Below are 20,921 nucleotides of genomic sequence, written 5' to 3'. Positions count from 1 at the left end.
AAAATTAATTAAGATTTGAATCATATCTCCGTCCACACAATCTGTAAAAAATTATATATAAATAATGGATGTAAGGGAGTTGGCAATATACAAATTGACATATTTAAATTCATGTATTAAATTATGAAAATACATGTAATATGTGACCAAAATAATTTACTTTTATGATATGGACAACCTACTAAACGAAACAAAATACCAATCGCTCATCTTTCTCTAAATTTTCCCTGAAAATACATGTGAAGAATAACTGACTGCAATGTATGATTTAACCTATAGAAAAGTAACCGACTGACTGAATGCTATTAGCCGACTGCAGTATATGATTTAACCTACTGAAACTTAACAGACTGACAAAATGTTAACCGACTGCAATATATAGCTTGTCTGACTGAAATAAATGTTCTATCAAACTTAATGACAAATGAAATTACTTGACTAGAGGATAATCCACACACATGAAAACATAAATAGTCAAATAAAATACCTTATATTGATCTTCTAACGATCCTATGAAAAAACATATTATATGAGAATGAAAATATCATTAAGATTTGATTCTAATTTCTATTTCATTGGGGGGAAAAAAAGAAGAGGTTGAGAATGCTAATAATGAAATGTAGATTGAAAATGAGAAAAATGAGAGTAAATGGGCAATGGCGTTGATGCAAAGGAAGAAGAGAAGAAAATATCAAAGTTGGGTTTTCTCAATTAGCTCAAAACCCTATTACTTAATATGTAGATTAACTGTTAAATATAATAAGGTCTATTGACAAAAAAAAAAAAAAAAAAAATTATAAAACCTTTGACCTTGATATTTTTTGGTTTGTAGCTCAAATTTGTAAATGACCCTACATTTAACATTTATAAATTAAATTGTTTATATGTTGTATATTACCTTAAAATTAAATATCAATGTACAGATCTGGTTTATTCTTTAACCAGAACCGAACCGCAACTCTTCGGCTCCAATTTCGATTTTGGGACCGAAATTAAATATTAGTTATCATTCCAAGGGGGAAAATTGTTATTTCTCTCATCTTTTAGGGTCAAATGCAAAATAAGAATAGTTTGAGGAGTGAGTGGTTATTTAGTGTAAACTATCTACCTATAAAACCGATCTATGTATCGGACAAGCACGGTGAACTTCTGAAGAGGATATGGAAATGGTTGCCGTTAGAATAAACCCCCTTTTGTCTTATTGTTATTATCCCAAGGTAAGATTTTTTGCTTGAATTTTAGCTTGATTAGTACTGATTACCTCGTTATTCTTCTAATTTTCAGTGTAATTTTAGTCTATCTTTGGCTGTTTTTGAGCTGCAGTTCATGTTGTACGTGGTGTGAGTACGTTTTGTATTATGATTAGGCATGAATTTTTTAAGGCATTTTGAAGGAAAAATTAAATATGACCTCCAGTAGGATTGGATAGGAAGGGGGATTGGTTGTTTGAGACATTGATGTCAGCGCCTTCATCATACTTCGAATGTCGACCCGATTGATTGTTTGTTGTGGAAATGACTTGATTGTGGCATTTTGTGGTTTTAAACCTTGTTATCAAAAGCGGGCGAACTAGCTATTTTTTAGTTTATAATGCAGTGTACTGACCTTGAAACAATATTTATCTGCAAAATATTTAGAAGAGCAGCAGCAGATCGAAGATAATGTTAGAAATATAGTGTTTTTAGAAGGTACCAACAAATTTTTATACAGAAGGACTTTATATGTGCTCCAAGCTGCTTGTCATCATGGGTTCCTTCTTCATTTACCTCAGGCCTTGACGACTTGACCAACCATGTAACGCTCATAAATCGTTGATTCTAGCCATGTATTGTTAAGAGGCACTTCTTTCTTTTTGGTCATTTTTTTCTTTTGAATGACATTTCCGGTTTCCCAATGAAAATTATGTATTTATGGCACCTTTTGATATTAATAGGATTTAACTGTGTATTGCGTGTATTTTGTGAGCATCCTTCATTTATAACCTTGTTTGTGTGTTCAAGTTGCCCTTCTGTTTTTTATTGTAATATTGCATCATGGTTTCTCTTGGCATAAATGTTCTTTTTGGTCCTTATTGTTTCTGTCTTGTTTATTTCGTTTGATATGATCGTTGTATATTGTGTGAAACTTGATGCTCACAGAATGTTATCTTCTTGTGGTCAGCCATATGTGTATTCACACATGAAAAAAAAATCATAAACTGCTTGAACTTACGTTAAGTTTCTTTGCTGGTTATGAGACGGCATACAAACTCACATTTATTGAACAGATAATCACTGCTCGAATGCAATTCGAAAATGTCCACATTCCATGTGAGTGGTCTAAAAGAAGATTCTTTTCCCGTAGACTGGGATATGGTGCGTATCAACTTCAAGAAAGGTACTTACTGATTTTTAGCCAGTCAAATTCAAATTCACCATTAATTGTCATTGCTTCACCCGAGCAGCCATCTTTTTTGTTTTTGAATTTTAACAACATTGCATGTTTATGTTTCGCTTTTCATGCAAAATTAGAGCATAAAATTAATGAAGTAAGAAACTTTTTTCCTGAATAAAATCTTCTTTCATTGTAAAAATAATACGAATCACACTAATAATGTGATGATTCTGTATTCTTTGATTTGGTCAAAGCAAACGTCACATCCTTATCACAATCACAACCATTAGATTATTGATCAAAGTTTTTGTGATAATTAATATGTTTGAAGACTTATACTCGAAAAATTGTGTATGACAATGTGATGTATTATTAAGCTCAATAGTCTACCCCAGCACCATAGTTCGTTCGCAGCGCACATCTTCCATGAAGTGCGTGCTTTGCGTCGAATCACGCTTTGGACTTAAAATTATTTTTACACGTGAATCCAGGATGAATTCTACGTGTTGTCTGTTATTCTGGCTATATTGCTCTTTTTCTATAGGCTGCGTATGAGAATGGGAGTTAATCTATGACGTTGAAACGTATACGAGTGCCAATAATTTTTCCCCTTGTGCAGGACTACCAATAAATTTGCTCTTCAAGCTGTATCACCGGGTACAAAAGTTAGAAATTTATGCTTGAATAGTTTAAGAGTGCATTTGGATTGAATGGTTTGAATCTATGATTTCAAATTTATTTAAGTTGTCTGATTGATTTTTGAGAGTTTTTATGTTCGTCCTCTCTCATTCATTAGTAATCATAATGAATTCAAATGCAACAAACGTTATTGTCATTTGAAATCAAGGTTCAAATCTTTTCCCCAAATCAAATCTGTCCACTTAAATCAAATCTTTCCATTCAAATGTGGCCTAATAGTATCCTAAGAGGAGGCATTTTTTTTTTTTGGGATTGTTCTTCTAGTTGTCCAAGATAATGGAGCTTCAACTCGATCATTCGAAGACTTTACTGTTACGACATTCTATACCGATGAAGGCTACGACTTAAAGGCAAGAGAAATTATCATCCTATATTTATTTTTTAATATTTTCCGGTAACCGATTAATGAATTTCACTTATACTTATATATACTCAACAATGAAACATTGTCCCATACATTTCTTATTTTCCTACATTCCACCTGCCAAATACATCTGTTCAGTGAAGGTGGTAATGTGTTGAGGGAAAAAATGTTTCCCAAGATAGATGCTCATCATACTAGCATCTCAAACTGAACTATGAATTTGTTCAAATTTAAGTCTTTTGCCATCAATTATTGATTGATTTTTTCTGTTAATATATATTAAAAGATGGGCTATGTATTTGGTTAATTTGGTACCGATTGAACTGAATTATCCAAAACCAAAGAAATCAAATCTTGAGCAAATTGATCCTACCGATCAAAACTGAAAAAAGCAAACTGAAATTATGGAAAATTTCAAAAAATTTACTTGAAACCAAGATATATCACAACAAACTCTAGATGAAAATCAATCATTCACCCATTAGGCCAATTAGCATATCAGTGACGCAATACACAATGAACTAGGCTTAGCTCAACACTATAGCCCAAAACCAATTGAATAAGATAGGCCTACGTTGAAGTCCATTTTAAGAAATTGATGGTTTCAGTAGATTCGGTTTTTTAAAAATTAATCGTAAACGAACCGAACCGAATCGAATAAACCAAAAACCAATTTTTCAAATAAAAACCGAATTTCCAAAACCGAGTCAAATTTCCAAATTAATTTGGTTCGCAGGTTATTTGTTGAACTGAAATTTTGCTCGCCCTTGATTAAAACTATTGAACTTCATTTTTTATATATAGGTAACATTATTATATTAATCAAAAGATTATAATTACAAAAAGTGGGCCAAAAGTCCACACATAATGAAGTTAGACCCTAAGTCAAATTAGCATAATATTAGACTTCAATTCCTGTACAAGTCTGTGAGACCCAGAACGATGTAAACTCCATGCTATTGAGCTTTTCATAAATCATAATATATATTGTTTGCATCAGAAAATTTATAAAAAGTATTGTTATTTAATTTAATAATTTTTTCAGCAATAACTTGTGTAGTAATTGTTTGTAATTAGTTTGTTTAAATCTATCAATGATTGAAATGGAAATGATATATTACCGAGTTGTAATTTTGCTATGTTTATGAAAAGTATTGTTATTTAATTTAATAATTTTTTCAGCAATAACTTGTGTAGTAATTGTTTGTAATTAGTTTGTTTAAATCTATCAATGATTGAAATGGAAATGATATATTACCGAGTTGTAATTTTGCTATGTTTATGAAGAAAGGTTAAAGCTTCCTTTTCTTTGTTTTTTTGTTTATATCTTCCACCTTCACTGCTTTTAACAGATTACAGCTGAGGTATCTGGCACCAAAACCCAACATATTTTTGATGATATATTCTCCAAAATGGTTGCTGATGCCCAGCCGATTCCAGGATTTAGAAGAGTTAAGGGAGGTATTCCACCACAGAAATCTAACTAATATTGAAAAGTTCAGAAACATGCTTGTTAAAGTTTGTAAGGATCTGCTGTAGTTTCTGAATCTTTATTTTTGGATTTTCATGTGGTTTCTGAAATTTCATATATTTTTGTCTGACATTTTGTTGAATTTATCACCCTTGTTCTCCCATCTTCAATGCCCGGAACTTCTCAGGAAAGACACCTAATGTAAGTTCTATAAGTCTCCATTTGACAACCTTTTCATGCATCATTTTTGTTATTTGAACTTACCTTTTGAGCTAGGCTAAACAGACGATGCTCCATGATAGACACTTGAACACGGGCCAACTATTTATTGAATGCTTGGGAAGTCCTTTGGCGTGCTACATAGTTATTATCTTTAATTTCATATAATTTGTGATTATATTTTTTTTATTGCATGTTTTGATAGAGGGATTGTTAGTGCCATTGTATTATGAATGAAAAATATTCACATGTCAACAATCGTGCAACATTATGCTTGCATTGTTTACCTCTTATGGTGTATGGTGGTGGACCGAGGAATTTAGTTTAACGGGGTGATTGTGACTATTTTGGGCTATGAGACTTATGTTTTTCTTAGAAAAATTACACAAATAGTTACTGAAAGTCCACAATATGTGCACCTAGGCTCAAGATTGGGTGATGTTCAGCTCTTGCGCCTCAACACAAACTAACGTGCAGCCCTTCTATGAAGCATGTGCTTTGAACTTGAAGCCTCTGCCTTGGTGCATTTTAAGAACTTGAGACGCTCATCATGCACGCCTTAATGTAGGGATAGTTACTTCATAAATAAATGCTAGATGATAGCAATTCCATTTGCTTATAAACCAATAATTTTCAGTTGTATTATTGTTAAATAGCTTTTAAAATACATTTTGAATTATACACATTCTATTCAAATGTTTAGATTCTAGAATATTATCATTTGGGTTGTGGTTGGGTTGATGGATTTGATTTGGATGAAGGTATTTGATTTGGGAAATGATTTGAGGCTTGACTATATTTGAAATTCTCTACAATTATTATTGAAATTGAATAACTTCATATGAATTGGATTTGAAATTTAATTTAATTTTATTCATACAAGCAAGTCAAAAATTTTGAAATTCATCATCTCAATCTCTTAGTCCAAACACAACCTTAGGGAACTTGACTTCAACAATGCCCACATCTAGACTTGAGCCTTATTACTAGGATCCAGGATACCCATGTGCCTTAGATTGCCTTGTGCTACGATTAATTTTTTTTCCTATTTGGCACCTTGATGTTCCGGACTAAATTATTATTGCGCTTAGATATTTAAAAAGAGAAGGATCAAGCCTCAAATCAAGTAGAACCAATGTAGTTACAGTTCACATGGAAAGAGAGGAAAAGAGAAGCATGAAGTGTGAGCAGAGCGAAATGATAGGCATTCAATTTTTCTCCTGAGAGTCTTGTTACTAGCATTGCTAGGGTAACGGAAATTTATCCTTTCTATAGAGATTTCTCCTCTTGGAAAATACTTTCATACGCCATATTTCAATATAACAAATTTATTCCAATATTTTTGTTGTTGATTGTTTCTTTTAACTGTTACCTTGATCTGTTAAAGTGTGGAAACTATTTTGTGTTTGCAACACTGGATGTTAACACTGCATGTCCTTTGTTCTTTTGTATGTGTGCCAAGTGGCTTGTTCAGAAAAGCTTAAACACGAAGCTCTAACATAGGTTCAGCATGGTACACATATTGTATGTTGTTCAATATTTTTAAACCTTGGGTTCAAGTTTTATTCACAATTTATTAACTCTATGTTGCTACAACCACCTGACTTGTAAAAGGACTTAATAAATTGATCGAGATCTCTTAGATATATTGAAAAACTCCTAGTTTCTATGTTTTAAATAACTGAGACCCCTTTGTTGAGTTTTGACACTTACTAAACTAACGTGTCTTGCAGATACCGAAAAACATTCTCTTGGAAATTTTGGGGCCCTCAAATGTTTATGAGCAAGTTATCAAGAAGGTTATCAATGTAACCATAGCTGAATATGTGGCTAAGGTAGAACTTCTATGTGCTAGTTTGAGCTTTTATAGAAAAAAAAAATGATTTTTCAAGTGCAAGGTGATACTTTTTATCAAAAAGTGTAAAGGACATATTCCATCAAAAGTGACACATGCTTTGCTTAACCCTCCTCCCATGGGTACCCCTTAATGAAAGCTTAATTTTTTGCATAATTACCACTATGCATGTTTCTGTATTATTGCCACAATCCTATGCATGCGATTCTGGAGCCAGAATATCATAGGAGGGGAGGCGAAATTAAAGTGTAAAATATTTAAAATGCTAGTGACGGGAATACATGCATAAAAAAAATCAAATTGAGGGGAGCTTGACAGCCCTTGCATGACCTGCTGCTTGTTCAGCTGACTTTTTCTGAAAGTGTGAAAATTAACTTTACTAAAATCCAATCATTTCATTCTGTTCTTCATTTTCGTCTTTGCGGATCTGAAAATTGCAGGAATGTTTAACAGTTGGTAAGGATTTGAGAGTTGTACAGAGTTTTGAAGAGCTTGAAGCACAGTTTGAACCAGGTGAAGTATTCACATTTGATGCTGTTATTTCTGTGTCAAGACTCAAAGGTGAGCAGTAAAAACTTGAACTGCCTCATTTTTCTTTACTCAATCAATTGAAATTCAGAACAAACATATTAAACATGCAATATCCTTACAATGCTTTGCTCTGTATGTTCGATTATTCAATCAGTTGAAACTTGTGAGGATTTTTCTATTGCTTCTTAGGCCACATTGTTGGTCCCCAAGAAAAAGTGTCTACAATTGGAGTTGGAATATTAATCTTGTTTATCGATGTGTATTACCTTAATCTGATGTTATGTACAAGAGAATGTTGGATTATCAGAATATTATAGCTAGACGCGCCCTTAAGATTCTACGACCCAAAGATAGCATCTCATCTACCGTTCCGGGATGAGTTCTCTTTCATGAGGTTCCTCCTTTTATTGTTGGTTTCTAATGGATAAGGGGTTTGGAATCTCTTTTCTCGTTTTAGATATAGAATTATTTACTTGTGATTTTATACAAAAATACAATTGTGGGTTTTGCATCTTATCACATAAGTAATGCCATATTTTAGAATTATTTCTGCTGACAGGAAAAAATTCATGAATATATATGCTTTAAATACATTTACAGAGAAGTTCATAATGTGACTACTGTGATATCCATTATCTGATACTAGCATCCACATGTATCTTGTGCTCGTTTTTTCCCGTGGAAAATATAATATTTTGGAGTTAAATAAACGTTTAAAATTTTAGAAAATATTAAACAGGGGTAATTTGTTTATGCTTATAAATTTATATGTTATTGAAATGAGGTAATTTGATTACATTTCGGAAATTTTGTTTTTCTGTAATTACTAGTTATAAATTAGTAGGTCTCTTGTGAGACGAGTTAACTATGTTTATATTTACAATAATAAGTAATAATTTTGACATAAAAAGTAATATTATTTTATGGGTGAATCAAATAAAATAGAATTCTTACAAAATTAACTCGTGAGATTTTCTCATAAAAGTTTTTGTAATTATCAATATATCATCTCCATCAATGTCATGATCTTTATAATCTACTTCACCATAAATATGTTTTTCTGCAATTACTCGTTACACTTTAAAAAAATAAAAAAATTAGATTGATTTAGATGCGGTAAAATCAAAGACTTAATATTTGATTTTGATTACATGAATAAGGAATCGAATCAAAAGTGAAAAATTAGAATCAGAAGTAAACTCATCTAAAATTTTAAATTATAATACGAATAAATGAGTTAATTTATATGATTGAAACTACAACGATTAATAAATGTGAAATCCAAACCACGTTTTTATTTCTTTATTTTAAATTTTAATTTTGCAACATATTGCTTATTTAAAACTCAATTGATTCGATTATCTTATAAGACATGTTAATTAAAAGAAAATTTTGCCATTAAAAATCTAACAAATATTTTTTTCATGAATTGTGATCTTATCGGAGTCTGAAAACCGAACTATATATAAGCATCGATTTTACCTCTAAAGTAGCACGATTCATGTTTTCAGGTATCGGTTGGTATTTTTTGTATCTGAACCGGGCCTGATTTTTAAACTTTCCGACTGATTTCATATATGGTCGGGTCAGGTAGGGTTCGAGCAATTAAGTATGAGGTTTTATAAACCAGAACCATTGGTCCCATCTAGGGGTGTCAATTGGGTGGGTTGGGTCGAGTTTCGGGTCAACCCGTGAAATTTTTTTTATTTTTTTTCAACCCGAACCCAATCGAACCCGAAGCAACCCGAAAACCCCCAACCCGAACACGAACCCGTATAACCCGACTCAACCCGTCTAACCCGAATTTTATTTATTTTTTTTAAATTTTTTTAAAAAAATTAATGAAAAAAATTCATAAAAATAAAAAATAATAATAATATTTTAATTTGAACACATAATAACAAAATTTCCATTTTAAATTTGAAAGTTTAATCGTAGAAAATTAAAAGTATATTTACTAAATCAAATAAAAAATTGTTAAAAAAATAAAAATATGCAAAATAAATATTAAATGATGAAAATGTATCATATAAATATACAATAAATTTTATTCAAACATACAATATATAAAAATATAGGTAATATTTTCAAAAAAAAGTTCGCGGGTCAATCCCGTGACCCAACCTGAAACCCGCCTAACATGGCACTAACCCGAATCAACCCAACCCGAACCTAACCCGAACCCGAAAAACCCCAACCCGAATCTGATTTTTTTCATGTTGGGTCGTGTCGGGTTGACGGGATCGTGTCGCATTTTGACACCCCTAGTCCCATCATCCATGAACCTATTAGATAAATTGTAGGCCTAACTTTGTATAATTGTTTTTAAAATTAATCTACTCCTTGGCCGGGCGCGTGAAACACGAGCAGATAACGAGTCAACTGACAAATTTAATATAATTTAGCCAAATGTTAAAACTTGGTAAAAAAAAAAATCTACGATAAGGTCTTTTTTTAAACGATCTAACAGATTTTATATCTAATAGACAAACTGATTCGGTCCATAAGAGTTATATTTTTTATATAAAAAAAGTGATATTTTTGACATGAGTCGGGTCAGGTCAGATAAGAGATTGATAAAGTTGGTCAAAAAAATTTGACTCTAAATAATTAATAATTATATCTCTTCTGAAACGGTCTTACATATCTATATCTAAGTTGATCTATAAAAATAATATTTTTGATATAAAAAATAATTTTTTTTTGGATCAAATAAGATATCCGTATCATGAAATTGACCGTGTGAGACAAAAGTTTTTGTCATAATTAATTAACTTTATTAATGACATTATTATTAAAAGGACTAATTCATCATTAGCAATAAGTAGGGGGAAACAACCACAAATTCTCCAAATGTCATTGTATGGTCGGATATAACCAATGGAGTATGTATATACATGCATATAAAAATTATAATAATTTATAATATTAAAGTATTTGTAATGTTATTAAATGTATAATATATTCGAAATCTCAATTAAATATTGCTATGTTGTTCTTCAGAAGCAAAAGTATTATACAAGTTTGAGTTATCGAGATGTTCAATTTGTTTTTTCCAAAAAATTTATAAGATAATAAACCAATCTAATCTTTCTTGTGAAATATTTATTATCGAATCATTTATAACATCACAAAAACTCTAGTAAAACGGTTTTATTGATAAATTTTGTTAGACAAATCTTCTGTTTAGGTTATCCGTAAAAAATATTACTTTTTATACTAAAAGTATTACTTTTTAGTGTAAATATGGATATAATTGACACGTCTCACGAATAAAGATCAACAATACCGTCTCACAAAAGATCTAATTTCATAACATAATAATTCAAAACAATATTTTTTTATGATATATTTGACTGAGAAGAAGTATACTTTAGCTCCAACTTGAAACCTTTTTCTTTTCGGTCTTCGTTTATAACAATATATTAAATTTTGTGGGTGCTAACTCATATGGGTTAACAAATTTGTTTTTTGAGTGGCAATGTTTTATAAATCTCGAACTCGTCTTAAATTTGATATTTTGATGTTCGTCAAGCCGGTTACAATTTTATCTTTTATTAAAAAAAATTAATTATTTATAGTAGTAAAAATAATATTTAAATTGTTTTTAGGTTTTCAACTTTCTATGACAAAACTATTCTATTTATTATGAAAACGATTCTCGAAATGATAAACTTTGGATACTATTAAAAAAGGAAGAAGAAGCATTTTTAAGAAAGAAGTGGACTAATCTCCGATCATTAAAACAATTATTTTATGGGCATGTCGTTGATTGAATTCTTGGTTTTGGTTTTATTTTGTTTATGTATTTTAAGAGAGAGCCGCCTCGCGTTTAACTCTCTCCTCCCTCCTTCTGGCATTAAAATTCTTCTTATTTGGCATTATCTTTGTGCACAGATCCCTACTTAAACAGGCAGAATCTTCCTATTTTAGCGAGCAACTTTAGGCGTAAAAATCAGTTAAATCTGTGTTTTTTTGTTGTTGTTGTTGAAGTTTAATTTCCAAGAAAATAGTTGGCTTTTTTCTTGAGATCAGATGTCGCCAGCTGCAGCACGTTGCTACTGAGCCAACAAGATGAGAAACTTGTCTCCTACTTCTGTAGAGCCGAGGCTTAGGCTCTTTGCCTCTACGTAAGGCTTTTAAAAATGGGTTTAATGTTTTAATTTTAAGGAATCCATTCCTTGATAGTCTTGTTTTTGTTGCTGCGGCACCACTTTTGTTGTGGGTTTTATGTGATTCTGCATTCTTGATTGTATGTAAATAATATTTTGATTCTTTGTTAAGTTTTGGGCATCTGGGCCTTCTCGAAATTTCGTTGTGTATGATCACAAGTATTTACTTCTGTTCAAGTGTTAAAACTTTTATATCTTGGTGTTTCATGTGTTGAATTATAGGAAATGGGACTGTTCTTTGGGTTTCATTGAGGTTGGTTCATAATTTCAAAATCTGAAGTAATGAAGCAGGGGTTATGTTGTAAATGTGAGGAATGAAAGGATGAATACGAATTTAATGGGGTTAAGTTCTCCCATAAACAAGTTTTGCATAGGAATACTAAAAATCTGCTCTTTGTTTACCAAGTGAACTTGTGAAATTTTTTGAAAATTGAGTAGTGTTGGAACAGCTTGTTCAAAACTTTTGGGTGGACTACAATCAGTAATATAATTTCACAATTTAACAAACTTGTCAGTCAGCGAGTAGGAACTTTTTAACAAGTAAATTATGTTCAAGTATTAAATTTAGCAATCAAATCATTTGTTCCTGTTTTATTTATGTTTTAAATTTAGCAATTTGCTTGCTGATATTCACTTGTTTGTTTCAGTGAAGAAACATACCGACGAAAGCCTTCAAGAGGTAGACATCTTCATGGCTCTGGTCTGGACAGGATTTTGAATTGCAAACACCTAACTTTTAAGCTTGTGATGGCTGTTATAAGCATTGTAGCACTTTTTACAATCCTACATTTTCCTCCAATTCATGAGTCGGATTACGTGTCCAGATCTCGTTCCAGGCATGTAATATCGTTTATATTCTTGTAAATTTGTTTATCGTGTGCCTTGAAGTATACTCTAAAAGTCTCGAATGTTTTTTTTGTAGACTGGTTAATACTTCATGAGATGTGTGATTAGCTAGAATCGCAATTTCTTGTTTTGAATATTTATGAAATTTATAATTATAGGCATGGCTTGGTGGATAGATATAGCATGGATCTAAACTATGCATCACTTCTAAACATCAATTGGGATGAAGTTTCTGCTGTTCTTGAGAGACTAACTAACCGGGATGAGTATAAGGGAATTGGGTTGTTGAATTTCAACGAGATAGAAATTACTTGGTGGAAGCAATTCTTCCCGGAAGCGGAGCATGTCACACTTATCTTGGATTCTGTCCCACATAATATCACTTGGGAAACACTATACCCAGAATGGTTGGACGAGGAAGAAGAGTTTGAGGTTCCCACATGTCCTACTTTGCCGAAATTATTTTTCTCTGGCAAACCACGACTGGACCTTATAGTTGTCAAGCTTCCATGTGATAAATCCAAGAACTGGTCAAGAAATGTGGCTCGTTTCCACTTGCAACTCGAAGTTGCCAGGCTAGCTGCAAGTACCAAAGGGCATTATCCCGTGCACGTTCTTCTCATCACCGAGTGTTTCCCGACTCCAAATCTTTTTACTTGCAAAGAGCTTATTGTACGTGAAGGCAATGCATGGCTGTTTAAACCCGATTCAAATAAATTGAGAGAGAAACTCCACCTTTCAGCTGGGTCATGTGAACTTTCAGTTCCTCTGAAGGCTAAAGGTTAGAGCTAATTTTGTTTTACTCTTTTATAAAATGCCTTAAATTTTGTCTGAACTAGCTCTACGGCAGGGATTTGTATTCGGTTGATTTGGTTGTTGACTGAATCGAACTTTCTAAAGTAAAAAAAAAAATCACTTATTTATGAGCTAAATGAACCAACTAACTGAACAAAACGTTTACAAAAGCCCAAATTTTTAACCAAAACAACCAAGTATTCAAAATAATGGAGAGAATACCTACTGATATACTGTATTCCGTTTTAAAACAATGTAACTGAATGCGAATCTAACTGATATTTTTTAAAATCGAAAACCGAACTGAATTAACAAATTAATTTGGTTAAATCAGTGAGAAGGGATAACTTGAAATATTACCTCATCTCTATCTGTAGGACTTTCGTAGGAAACTGAGTAGCATGAAACAATTTCTGTCATGCAGAAAACTGGCACTCGGGTAATGAAAGACGAGAAGCATATGCGACAATCCTGCACTCGGCACATGTCTATGTTTGTGGCGCCATAGTTGCAGCACAAAGTATTCGCATGTCTGGTTCTACTAGAGATCTTGTGATACTTGTTGATGAAACTATCAGCGATTACCACAGGGGTGGTCTAGAGGCAGCAGGGTGGAAACTCCATACAATTGAAAGAATCAGAAATCCAAAAGCTGAAAAAGACGCCTACAATGAGTGGAATTACAGCAAATTTCGTCTATGGCAATTGACAGATTACGACAAAATCATATTTATCGATGCAGACTTGTTGATATTAAGAAATATTGATTTCTTGTTCGAGATGCCAGAAATAACCGCTACAGGGAATAACGCCACCCTCTTTAATTCTGGTGTGATGGTGGTCGAACCATCAAATTGCACGTTCCAGTTGTTGATGGATCATATTAATGAGATCGAGTCATACAATGGTGGGGACCAAGGTTATTTGAATGAGATTTTTACGTGGTGGCATCGAATCCCCAAGCACATGAACTTTTTGAAACACTTTTGGATCGGTGACGAGGAGGAGAAAAAAGAGATGAAGACTCGTCTTTTTGGTGCCGATCCCCCTGTCCTTTATGTTCTTCACTATTTGGGCTTAAAACCATGGTTATGTTTCCGGGATTATGATTGCAACTGGAACGTTGAGATATTGCAAGAATTTGCCAGTGATGTTGCTCATAGAACTTGGTGGAAAGTCCATGATGCAATGCCTGAGAATTTACACAAATACTGTTTACTCAGGTCCAAACAAAAGGCTGCACTCGAGTGGGATCGGAGGGAAGCTGAGAAGAACAACTACACTGATGGACATTGGAAAATCAAAATTCAAGACTCTAGATTGACTACTTGCTTCGAAGAGTTTTGCTTCTGGGAAAGCATGTTGTGGCATTGGGGTGACAAGAATTGGACCGATAACGCGACTTCAACACTACCACCTCCAGCCGTCGAGACGACTTCACTCACCTTTTTGTAAGTCATTGTTTTCGATTGTTCGTTTCCTGAATATGCATATCCATCCTGCTTTTGTATGTAGATGAGAGACCATATACCAAATTTTACAATTTTTGGATAGGAAACTTGTGTGGCAAAATTTTACACCACTGTTCTTGATTTATGAAGTTACGTGATGTTTACTGATATTGAATGTTGGCTACATCTTTTTTATGTTTATATATATTCAGTGGGAATGTAGATTTTCTAGCTTTTGACTTGGCCAAATAAAATAAAAATAAAATAAGTCGCTAGCTAAATAAATTATCCATCAAATTTCTTGAATCAAAAAGATATTAATAAATAAAGTATACATTATTCAATATTACTACAAAAAAAACAACACAAATGTAACTCATACCAAAAGGCATATCCTTTGATCTAATTCACGACATCAGTGTAAATTTCGAACCTCAAGCCGAGTCGCGATTTTGGCGCAATCTCAGAACATGATAGGTTTTTATAATTCAGTTTCAGATCCATTTTTTGTTTTTCAATTTGCTACTATTACTTAGCCTCTTTTCATTTGTCCAATATAGTTGAAAACTTCTTTTAAGCTAAGTTTAGGATATCATACAATTCAAAATCATGAACATAATGACGTCATAAGGCTGAAAAAACCTACTTTCTAGAACAAAATTTAGTTAAGATGGCTTAGACTATTGGACAATGAATATGATGAAGAGAAGACTTTGATTTGTCTGCTGAATAATAATCTGTTTATTGACTTTGATGATGAAACAGAGCTATGGGAATTTTTCGTTTAAAGATCACCATCTAAGTTGGCTTATAAAATATAGAGTTTTGTATTTTTAATTTTAATTTGCATTTAACTTTTATTTTGTCGTGACGTTAACATGATGCTAAATATGGCAGCATTTTTGTCGGCTTTTTGCAAATATTTAAACCAAACGAGTTTGGATACTGAAAATGTAACTTAAAAAAACAATTACATGAGTCTAGTTTTTTTAAAATGTTTTTATAAAAAATTAGAAGTGGTTTTAACACTAACAAATGTTGACAAAAACTTGTGTGAGACGATCTCACTGGTCGTAGTTTGTAAGACGGATCTCTTATTTGGGTCATCCATGAAAAAGATATTACTTTTTATGTTACGAGTATTATTTTTTATTGTGAATATCGGTAGGGTTGATCCACCTCACAGATAATTCGTGAGATCGTCTCACAATAGACTTACTCCAACATATTTATAAACATAGTCTTTGTCCAAGATTGAGTATGGTGAAGTTAAATATCAAATGAAAGAAGAACTATTGACATTTTCGGGGAGTGATCGCAACATTATCCAAAAGTGATTCTTTACTTTCCACTTAAAAAAATCGGTTTTTTTTGTTTTTTTTTAATTTAATTCAAATCGAAAAGATGATTGATTATAATTCTTCAAAAGTGATTATGATATTTTGTTAAATAAATAAAAATATTTCCAAACACTCTTACTTCCGACAATTTTGTCGAATACAGAATTATCTTTCACAGTTCACAATTTACCGTGAAAATATATTTTATTTCAAACAATCCAACAAGAATATTTTTTATATTTTATTAAAAACATGATATTATAATTACTTATTTACAAAATGTATTACTTTTTTTAATAGAATATAGCCCCCAAATTTAATTGACAATGGAGAAAATGTCAACAAACAAGAAATAAAGAAACGTAGAAAATTCTAAACGTGTTTACCGACAAAGTCAGAGCATTCCACATTAATGGCTGCCTTATTTCCTCTCCATGCAACTATAAATTCACCAGCAAGAACCACATATTTTCATCCCCACTCTTTAACAAACAGATTTCTTGGAAATATAGTTGTCTCAAATGGGTTTCTTCCCATGTGAAAGAAAACGTTTCCTAGCTCTCACTTTCACAGCCATTTTTCTTGCCATCGGGGCTCCGGTTTTCGGCCAAAACTGCGGCTGTGCATCGGACCTGTGCTGCAGCCGATTCGGCTATTGCGGCACCGGTAACGACTACTGTGGCCAAGGCTGCCAGGCGGGGCCATGCTACGCCCCGCCTAGCAGCAATGGGGTCTCCGTGGCGGATATCGCGACGGACTCATTTTTTAACGGGATTGCGGACCAGGCAGCTGGAAGTTGCGAGGGGAAGGGATTCTATACTCGTGCTGCGTTTCTTGAGGCTCTTGCCTCGTATCCTCAGTTCGGTACCGTCGGCTCCAGTGATGACTCGAAGCGAGAAATCGCTGCATTCTTCGCCCATGTTACGCACGAAACTGGACGTAAGATCTCTCTCTCTATGTATATATATATATATAACCCATCTCGTCCAAGTTTTTTCTGTTAATAATTGTGGGTTTGAAATTGTTCCATCTAGTAACATAGAAAGTGTTAGATATTTACCGGGGATAGGCAACTCGGTGATATTTCATTGATGCTCACATAAATCTGTATAATAAGTATAAAACATAAAAAATTTCATATATATATAACTTTGATATACTACACACTTGTAGTGTAAATTTACGTGAATACATGTAAACATTGATGGAGCCAGAAATATAGCTCTGCCCGGGCTAGAATTTAAACTCTACAATTTTTTAATATTTTAAATTGATCTATCCGAGCTAATATCATATTATTCCAAAATTATACAAAATTTACATATAAGTTTTTTTAAAAAAATTTGGGTCACCCGGACTAAAGCCCGAGTATATTACCTTGTAGCTCCGCCCTTGCGGGTAAAGTAACACTCACCTGTTAGATGTGGTGAAACATAGAAAAATTGCGCTGATTTACACTTTATCAGTTTTTATAAATGTGCTCGATAAGTATGCATCGTATCAAAATTCTCATATATATATATATATATATATATATATATAATTGAAGGGAGGTCAACACCACTTTGATTGCTCTACTTTTGCTCCCACTAGTTAATATTGCTCCACTGCATTACTTTATATAATGTAGTGGGACAAGGTAGAAATAATTAATGGAGCCAACTTCATTATATAATTTCCACATTGTTCTTATGAAATCTCCAAATGTTAAAAACTTTATTAATTTTGAGCACACACATCCTAGGAAAATTTTCTAAGGTTGGATTTCGATTATGTTATTATGAATATTTAATTCTAGAGTGCTTGATTTTTTTTATTTTTTTGGAATTTGAATTTTTTTATAATAGTTTAAAAAATTAAATTAGAAATGAAAGGAGAAGAATTTTAAATTCATACATGACATTTGTGATACATTTAACTTAATCTTCGATTTATAATTTTTTTATTCATGGGAAAAAAAAATTGTTTCTTATTCCAAAGAAGGATTTTTGTTTTTCCTTGTTTGGACAAAGTCAAAAGTTGACCGTGGTCAGCAAAAGGTCAATAATAGTTTAAAATTAGATTTTTTTTTGTGAAACAGTAAACATGAAGCCATTTCAAAGTCGTCCGCTTTAAAAGATTTAAAAAACAAAAACAAAAACAAAAAGACTCCCATAAATTTAAGGTAAAAACTTGTGTCAGACGGTCTCACGGGTCGTATTTTGTTAGACGGATCTCTTATTTGGGTGATCCATGAAAAAATATTATTTTTTATGCTAAGAATATTATTTTTTACTGTGAATATCGGTAGGATTGACCCGGCTCACAGATAAAGATTCGTGAGACCGTTTCACAAGAGACCTACTCTAAATTTAATGTCTTTTGTTAGATTTACACTTGAAAAATTCAAATTGGTGGTTTTGAACAATATTATTTTTTAGTGTTTTGAAATCTCAATTTCATTGTAGTTCTTTATTAAAAAGTGTATTTATAATTTTCTTTTTTTGGAAGTACTTTAGAATATAAATTTATTAACTAAAACTTTATTATATATGTATAGGCATGTGTTACATAAATGAGATAAATGGTCCATCGCGAGACTATTGTGATGAAACCAACACACAGTATCCTTGTGCACCCAACCAAGGTTACTACGGGCGTGGTCCGATACAACTGTCGTGGAACTTTAACTACGGCCCCGCGGGAAACAGCATCGGGTTCGACGGCTTGAACAACCCTGATATCGTGGCCACCGATAGGGTGATATCTTTCAAGACCGCCTTGTGGTACTGGATGAATAATTGCCATGATCTCATAACTTCCGGGCAGGGTTTTGGGGCGACCATTCGAGCCATTAATGGTGCCCTTGAATGCGACGGAGCGAATCCGAGTACCGTCACCTCTCGTGTCGGGTATTACACACAGTATTGTGATCAACTTCAAGTTGATCCTGGCAACAATTTGAGGTGTTAGAATAAGGTTTTATAAATATATTATTTCACAATAATTTGTGATATATCATGTATTACACAAGAGTATGATGAAGAAAAACATATTTTCTGTTATATTATGGTTGGGGTTTATATAAATATAAGTCATTTAACTATTTTAGGCATAATCAAAGCACATTAATGAGCTTATTGATGAATCAATAAATCACGCATAATTGTTTAATTATCAATCATTTAAGAATAAATATAGCATAATGACTAATTTCAACAAATTTTCGTGTTTATTATACATTAAATCGCTTAATTCCATCGCTATAAAAAAATCCAATTTAGGTCATAGAAAGAATAAGTATATATAATATTTTCAAGTAGGTCTTTTTGTGAGACGTCTTACGAATCTAAAAAAGTAATATTTTTTATATTAAAAAAAAACTCTTAAAGTGGACGACTTTGAAATGGCTTCATCTTTGCTGTTTCACAAAAATCTAATTTTAAACTATCATTGACCTTTTATGGACAACTGTCAACTTTTGACTTTGTCCAAACAAGGAAAAACGAAAATCCTTATCGGGGATCTCATGTTTCTACTCTATTTTACAAACCCAAAATTATTATAATTAAGAATCCAAGCTAATATATTTATCGGTATAATTATGATTATAGGAGGAAAACCATGAATTTATATTTAGGTGGACTGAACAAAAACTTACCATTTACCCTCAAATCACCATCCCTCCAAAACTTATCATTTTATCAAATCACATCACAACAAATAAAAAAGAACCATTTCTGACGTGAACTCGATGAAGTGGATGAGCTAGATAAGGGGCTCCATCGAATCAAATCAATAATTTAGTGTTTAGGAAAATGGAATGAAGATAATGACTTCGATAACACCAGCAAACAAGAAAGGAACTCGTGAAGGGGTGCCGGATGAGTGTCCGGCGTAGCCACTCCGATACTTAAGTCAGCAGGTTGAAGATGAATACAAGCGATATATGTGAGGATATATGTGAGTGCTTGAGAGTTCAAAGATTCAGAATCTGTAAATGACATGCATACCTGCTAGTTATAGGAGAAAATGTGATAGGTATATTGTTTTCAGTGCCTACCTACTAAATATGTCAAGTCGGCCGCCCATACTTTCTGATGACTTATATGTTATGCCAAAGACATGTTGTTCTGACAGATAAGATTGACCATATCAATACACCCGAGTGTGGTGCAATTCTCGAGGTAGCTCGGGTGGTAAGGTACCCGAGTGCTTGTATGAGGGTCCGGGCTATTGATTATCCGGGAGGAGAAGAAATGCCCGGCTAATGAGGAGAGTACCCGACATATTGGCTCTGATATGGGCTATCCAATTAATATCCCGGGTTATACATGACCCGGATCTTTATGGGGATATCAATTTCTATAATAGAATAAAATTTTGGTCTGATCTATTCGAAAAGTATCAAAATCTCAGTTCGAAACTTTCAGAGTCCCTTAGAATGAATGAATGAATCGCAATTAGTTTAAATATGAATAACGACTATTATAATTATTTTAAATGGACAAAATCATAAAAATGTTTTATTTGAAATACAGAAACAGTTATAAACAACGGATACATAAGAAACAAATTTAATTATACAGATCATAAACAATGTGTTTAGAAATTAATTACCTCAACATAAAACATAAGAAAGAAAGTTTCTTCGCAACTATTAATTGAAAATAAAGATTTATAAAAACCTTGTTGTGATCGACATCGTGTTAAGAAGGTTAATAAGCATTTTTTGGTGAGCGATAACGGTAATAAACTGAGTCATGACTCGATATGAAATGCATATTTTGTCAATGTGAAGAGTATATATAATAAACATGCAATAT

The 20,921-nt window shown here is 32.6% G+C and overlaps 3 protein-coding genes across 3 annotated transcripts; all 3 read left to right on the top strand.

Annotated features, from left to right (window-relative positions):
- Nucleotides 1-1,090: 1,090 nt before the first annotated feature.
- LOC142547486 (uncharacterized) lies at nt 1,091-7,657 on the top strand. Its single transcript, XM_075655808.1, has 8 exons — nt 1,091-1,217; nt 2,267-2,376; nt 2,993-3,030; nt 3,337-3,422; nt 4,789-4,897; nt 5,095-5,108; nt 6,860-6,961; nt 7,422-7,657. The coding sequence occupies exons 1-8, from the start codon at nt 1,161-1,163 to the stop codon at nt 7,551-7,553; spliced, it is 648 nt and encodes a 215-aa protein (XP_075511923.1). The 5' UTR covers nt 1,091-1,160; the 3' UTR covers nt 7,554-7,657.
- A 3,595-nt stretch (nt 7,658-11,252) lies between these two features.
- On the top strand, nt 11,253-14,944 carry LOC142547485 (putative UDP-glucuronate:xylan alpha-glucuronosyltransferase 3). The gene is made up of 4 exons (XM_075655807.1): nt 11,253-11,642; nt 12,332-12,520; nt 12,689-13,311; nt 13,750-14,944. Exons 1-4 carry the CDS (start codon nt 11,587-11,589, stop codon nt 14,778-14,780), a joined length of 1,899 nt encoding a protein of 632 aa, XP_075511922.1. The 5' UTR covers nt 11,253-11,586; the 3' UTR covers nt 14,781-14,944.
- A 1,571-nt stretch (nt 14,945-16,515) lies between these two features.
- On the top strand, nt 16,516-19,201 carry LOC142547484 (endochitinase EP3-like). Its single transcript, XM_075655806.1, has 2 exons — nt 16,516-17,055; nt 18,656-19,201. The coding sequence occupies exons 1-2, from the start codon at nt 16,638-16,640 to the stop codon at nt 19,066-19,068; spliced, it is 831 nt and encodes a 276-aa protein (XP_075511921.1). The 5' UTR covers nt 16,516-16,637; the 3' UTR covers nt 19,069-19,201.
- Nucleotides 19,202-20,921: the final 1,720 nt, after the last annotated feature.

Source organism: Primulina tabacum, chromosome 5 (assembly GCF_025594145.1).
Source record: "Primulina tabacum isolate GXHZ01 chromosome 5, ASM2559414v2, whole genome shotgun sequence".
In the NCBI taxonomy this organism is placed as follows: domain Eukaryota; kingdom Viridiplantae; phylum Streptophyta; class Magnoliopsida; order Lamiales; family Gesneriaceae; genus Primulina; species Primulina tabacum.
This window is presented reverse-complemented; position numbering and strand designations above follow the sequence as displayed.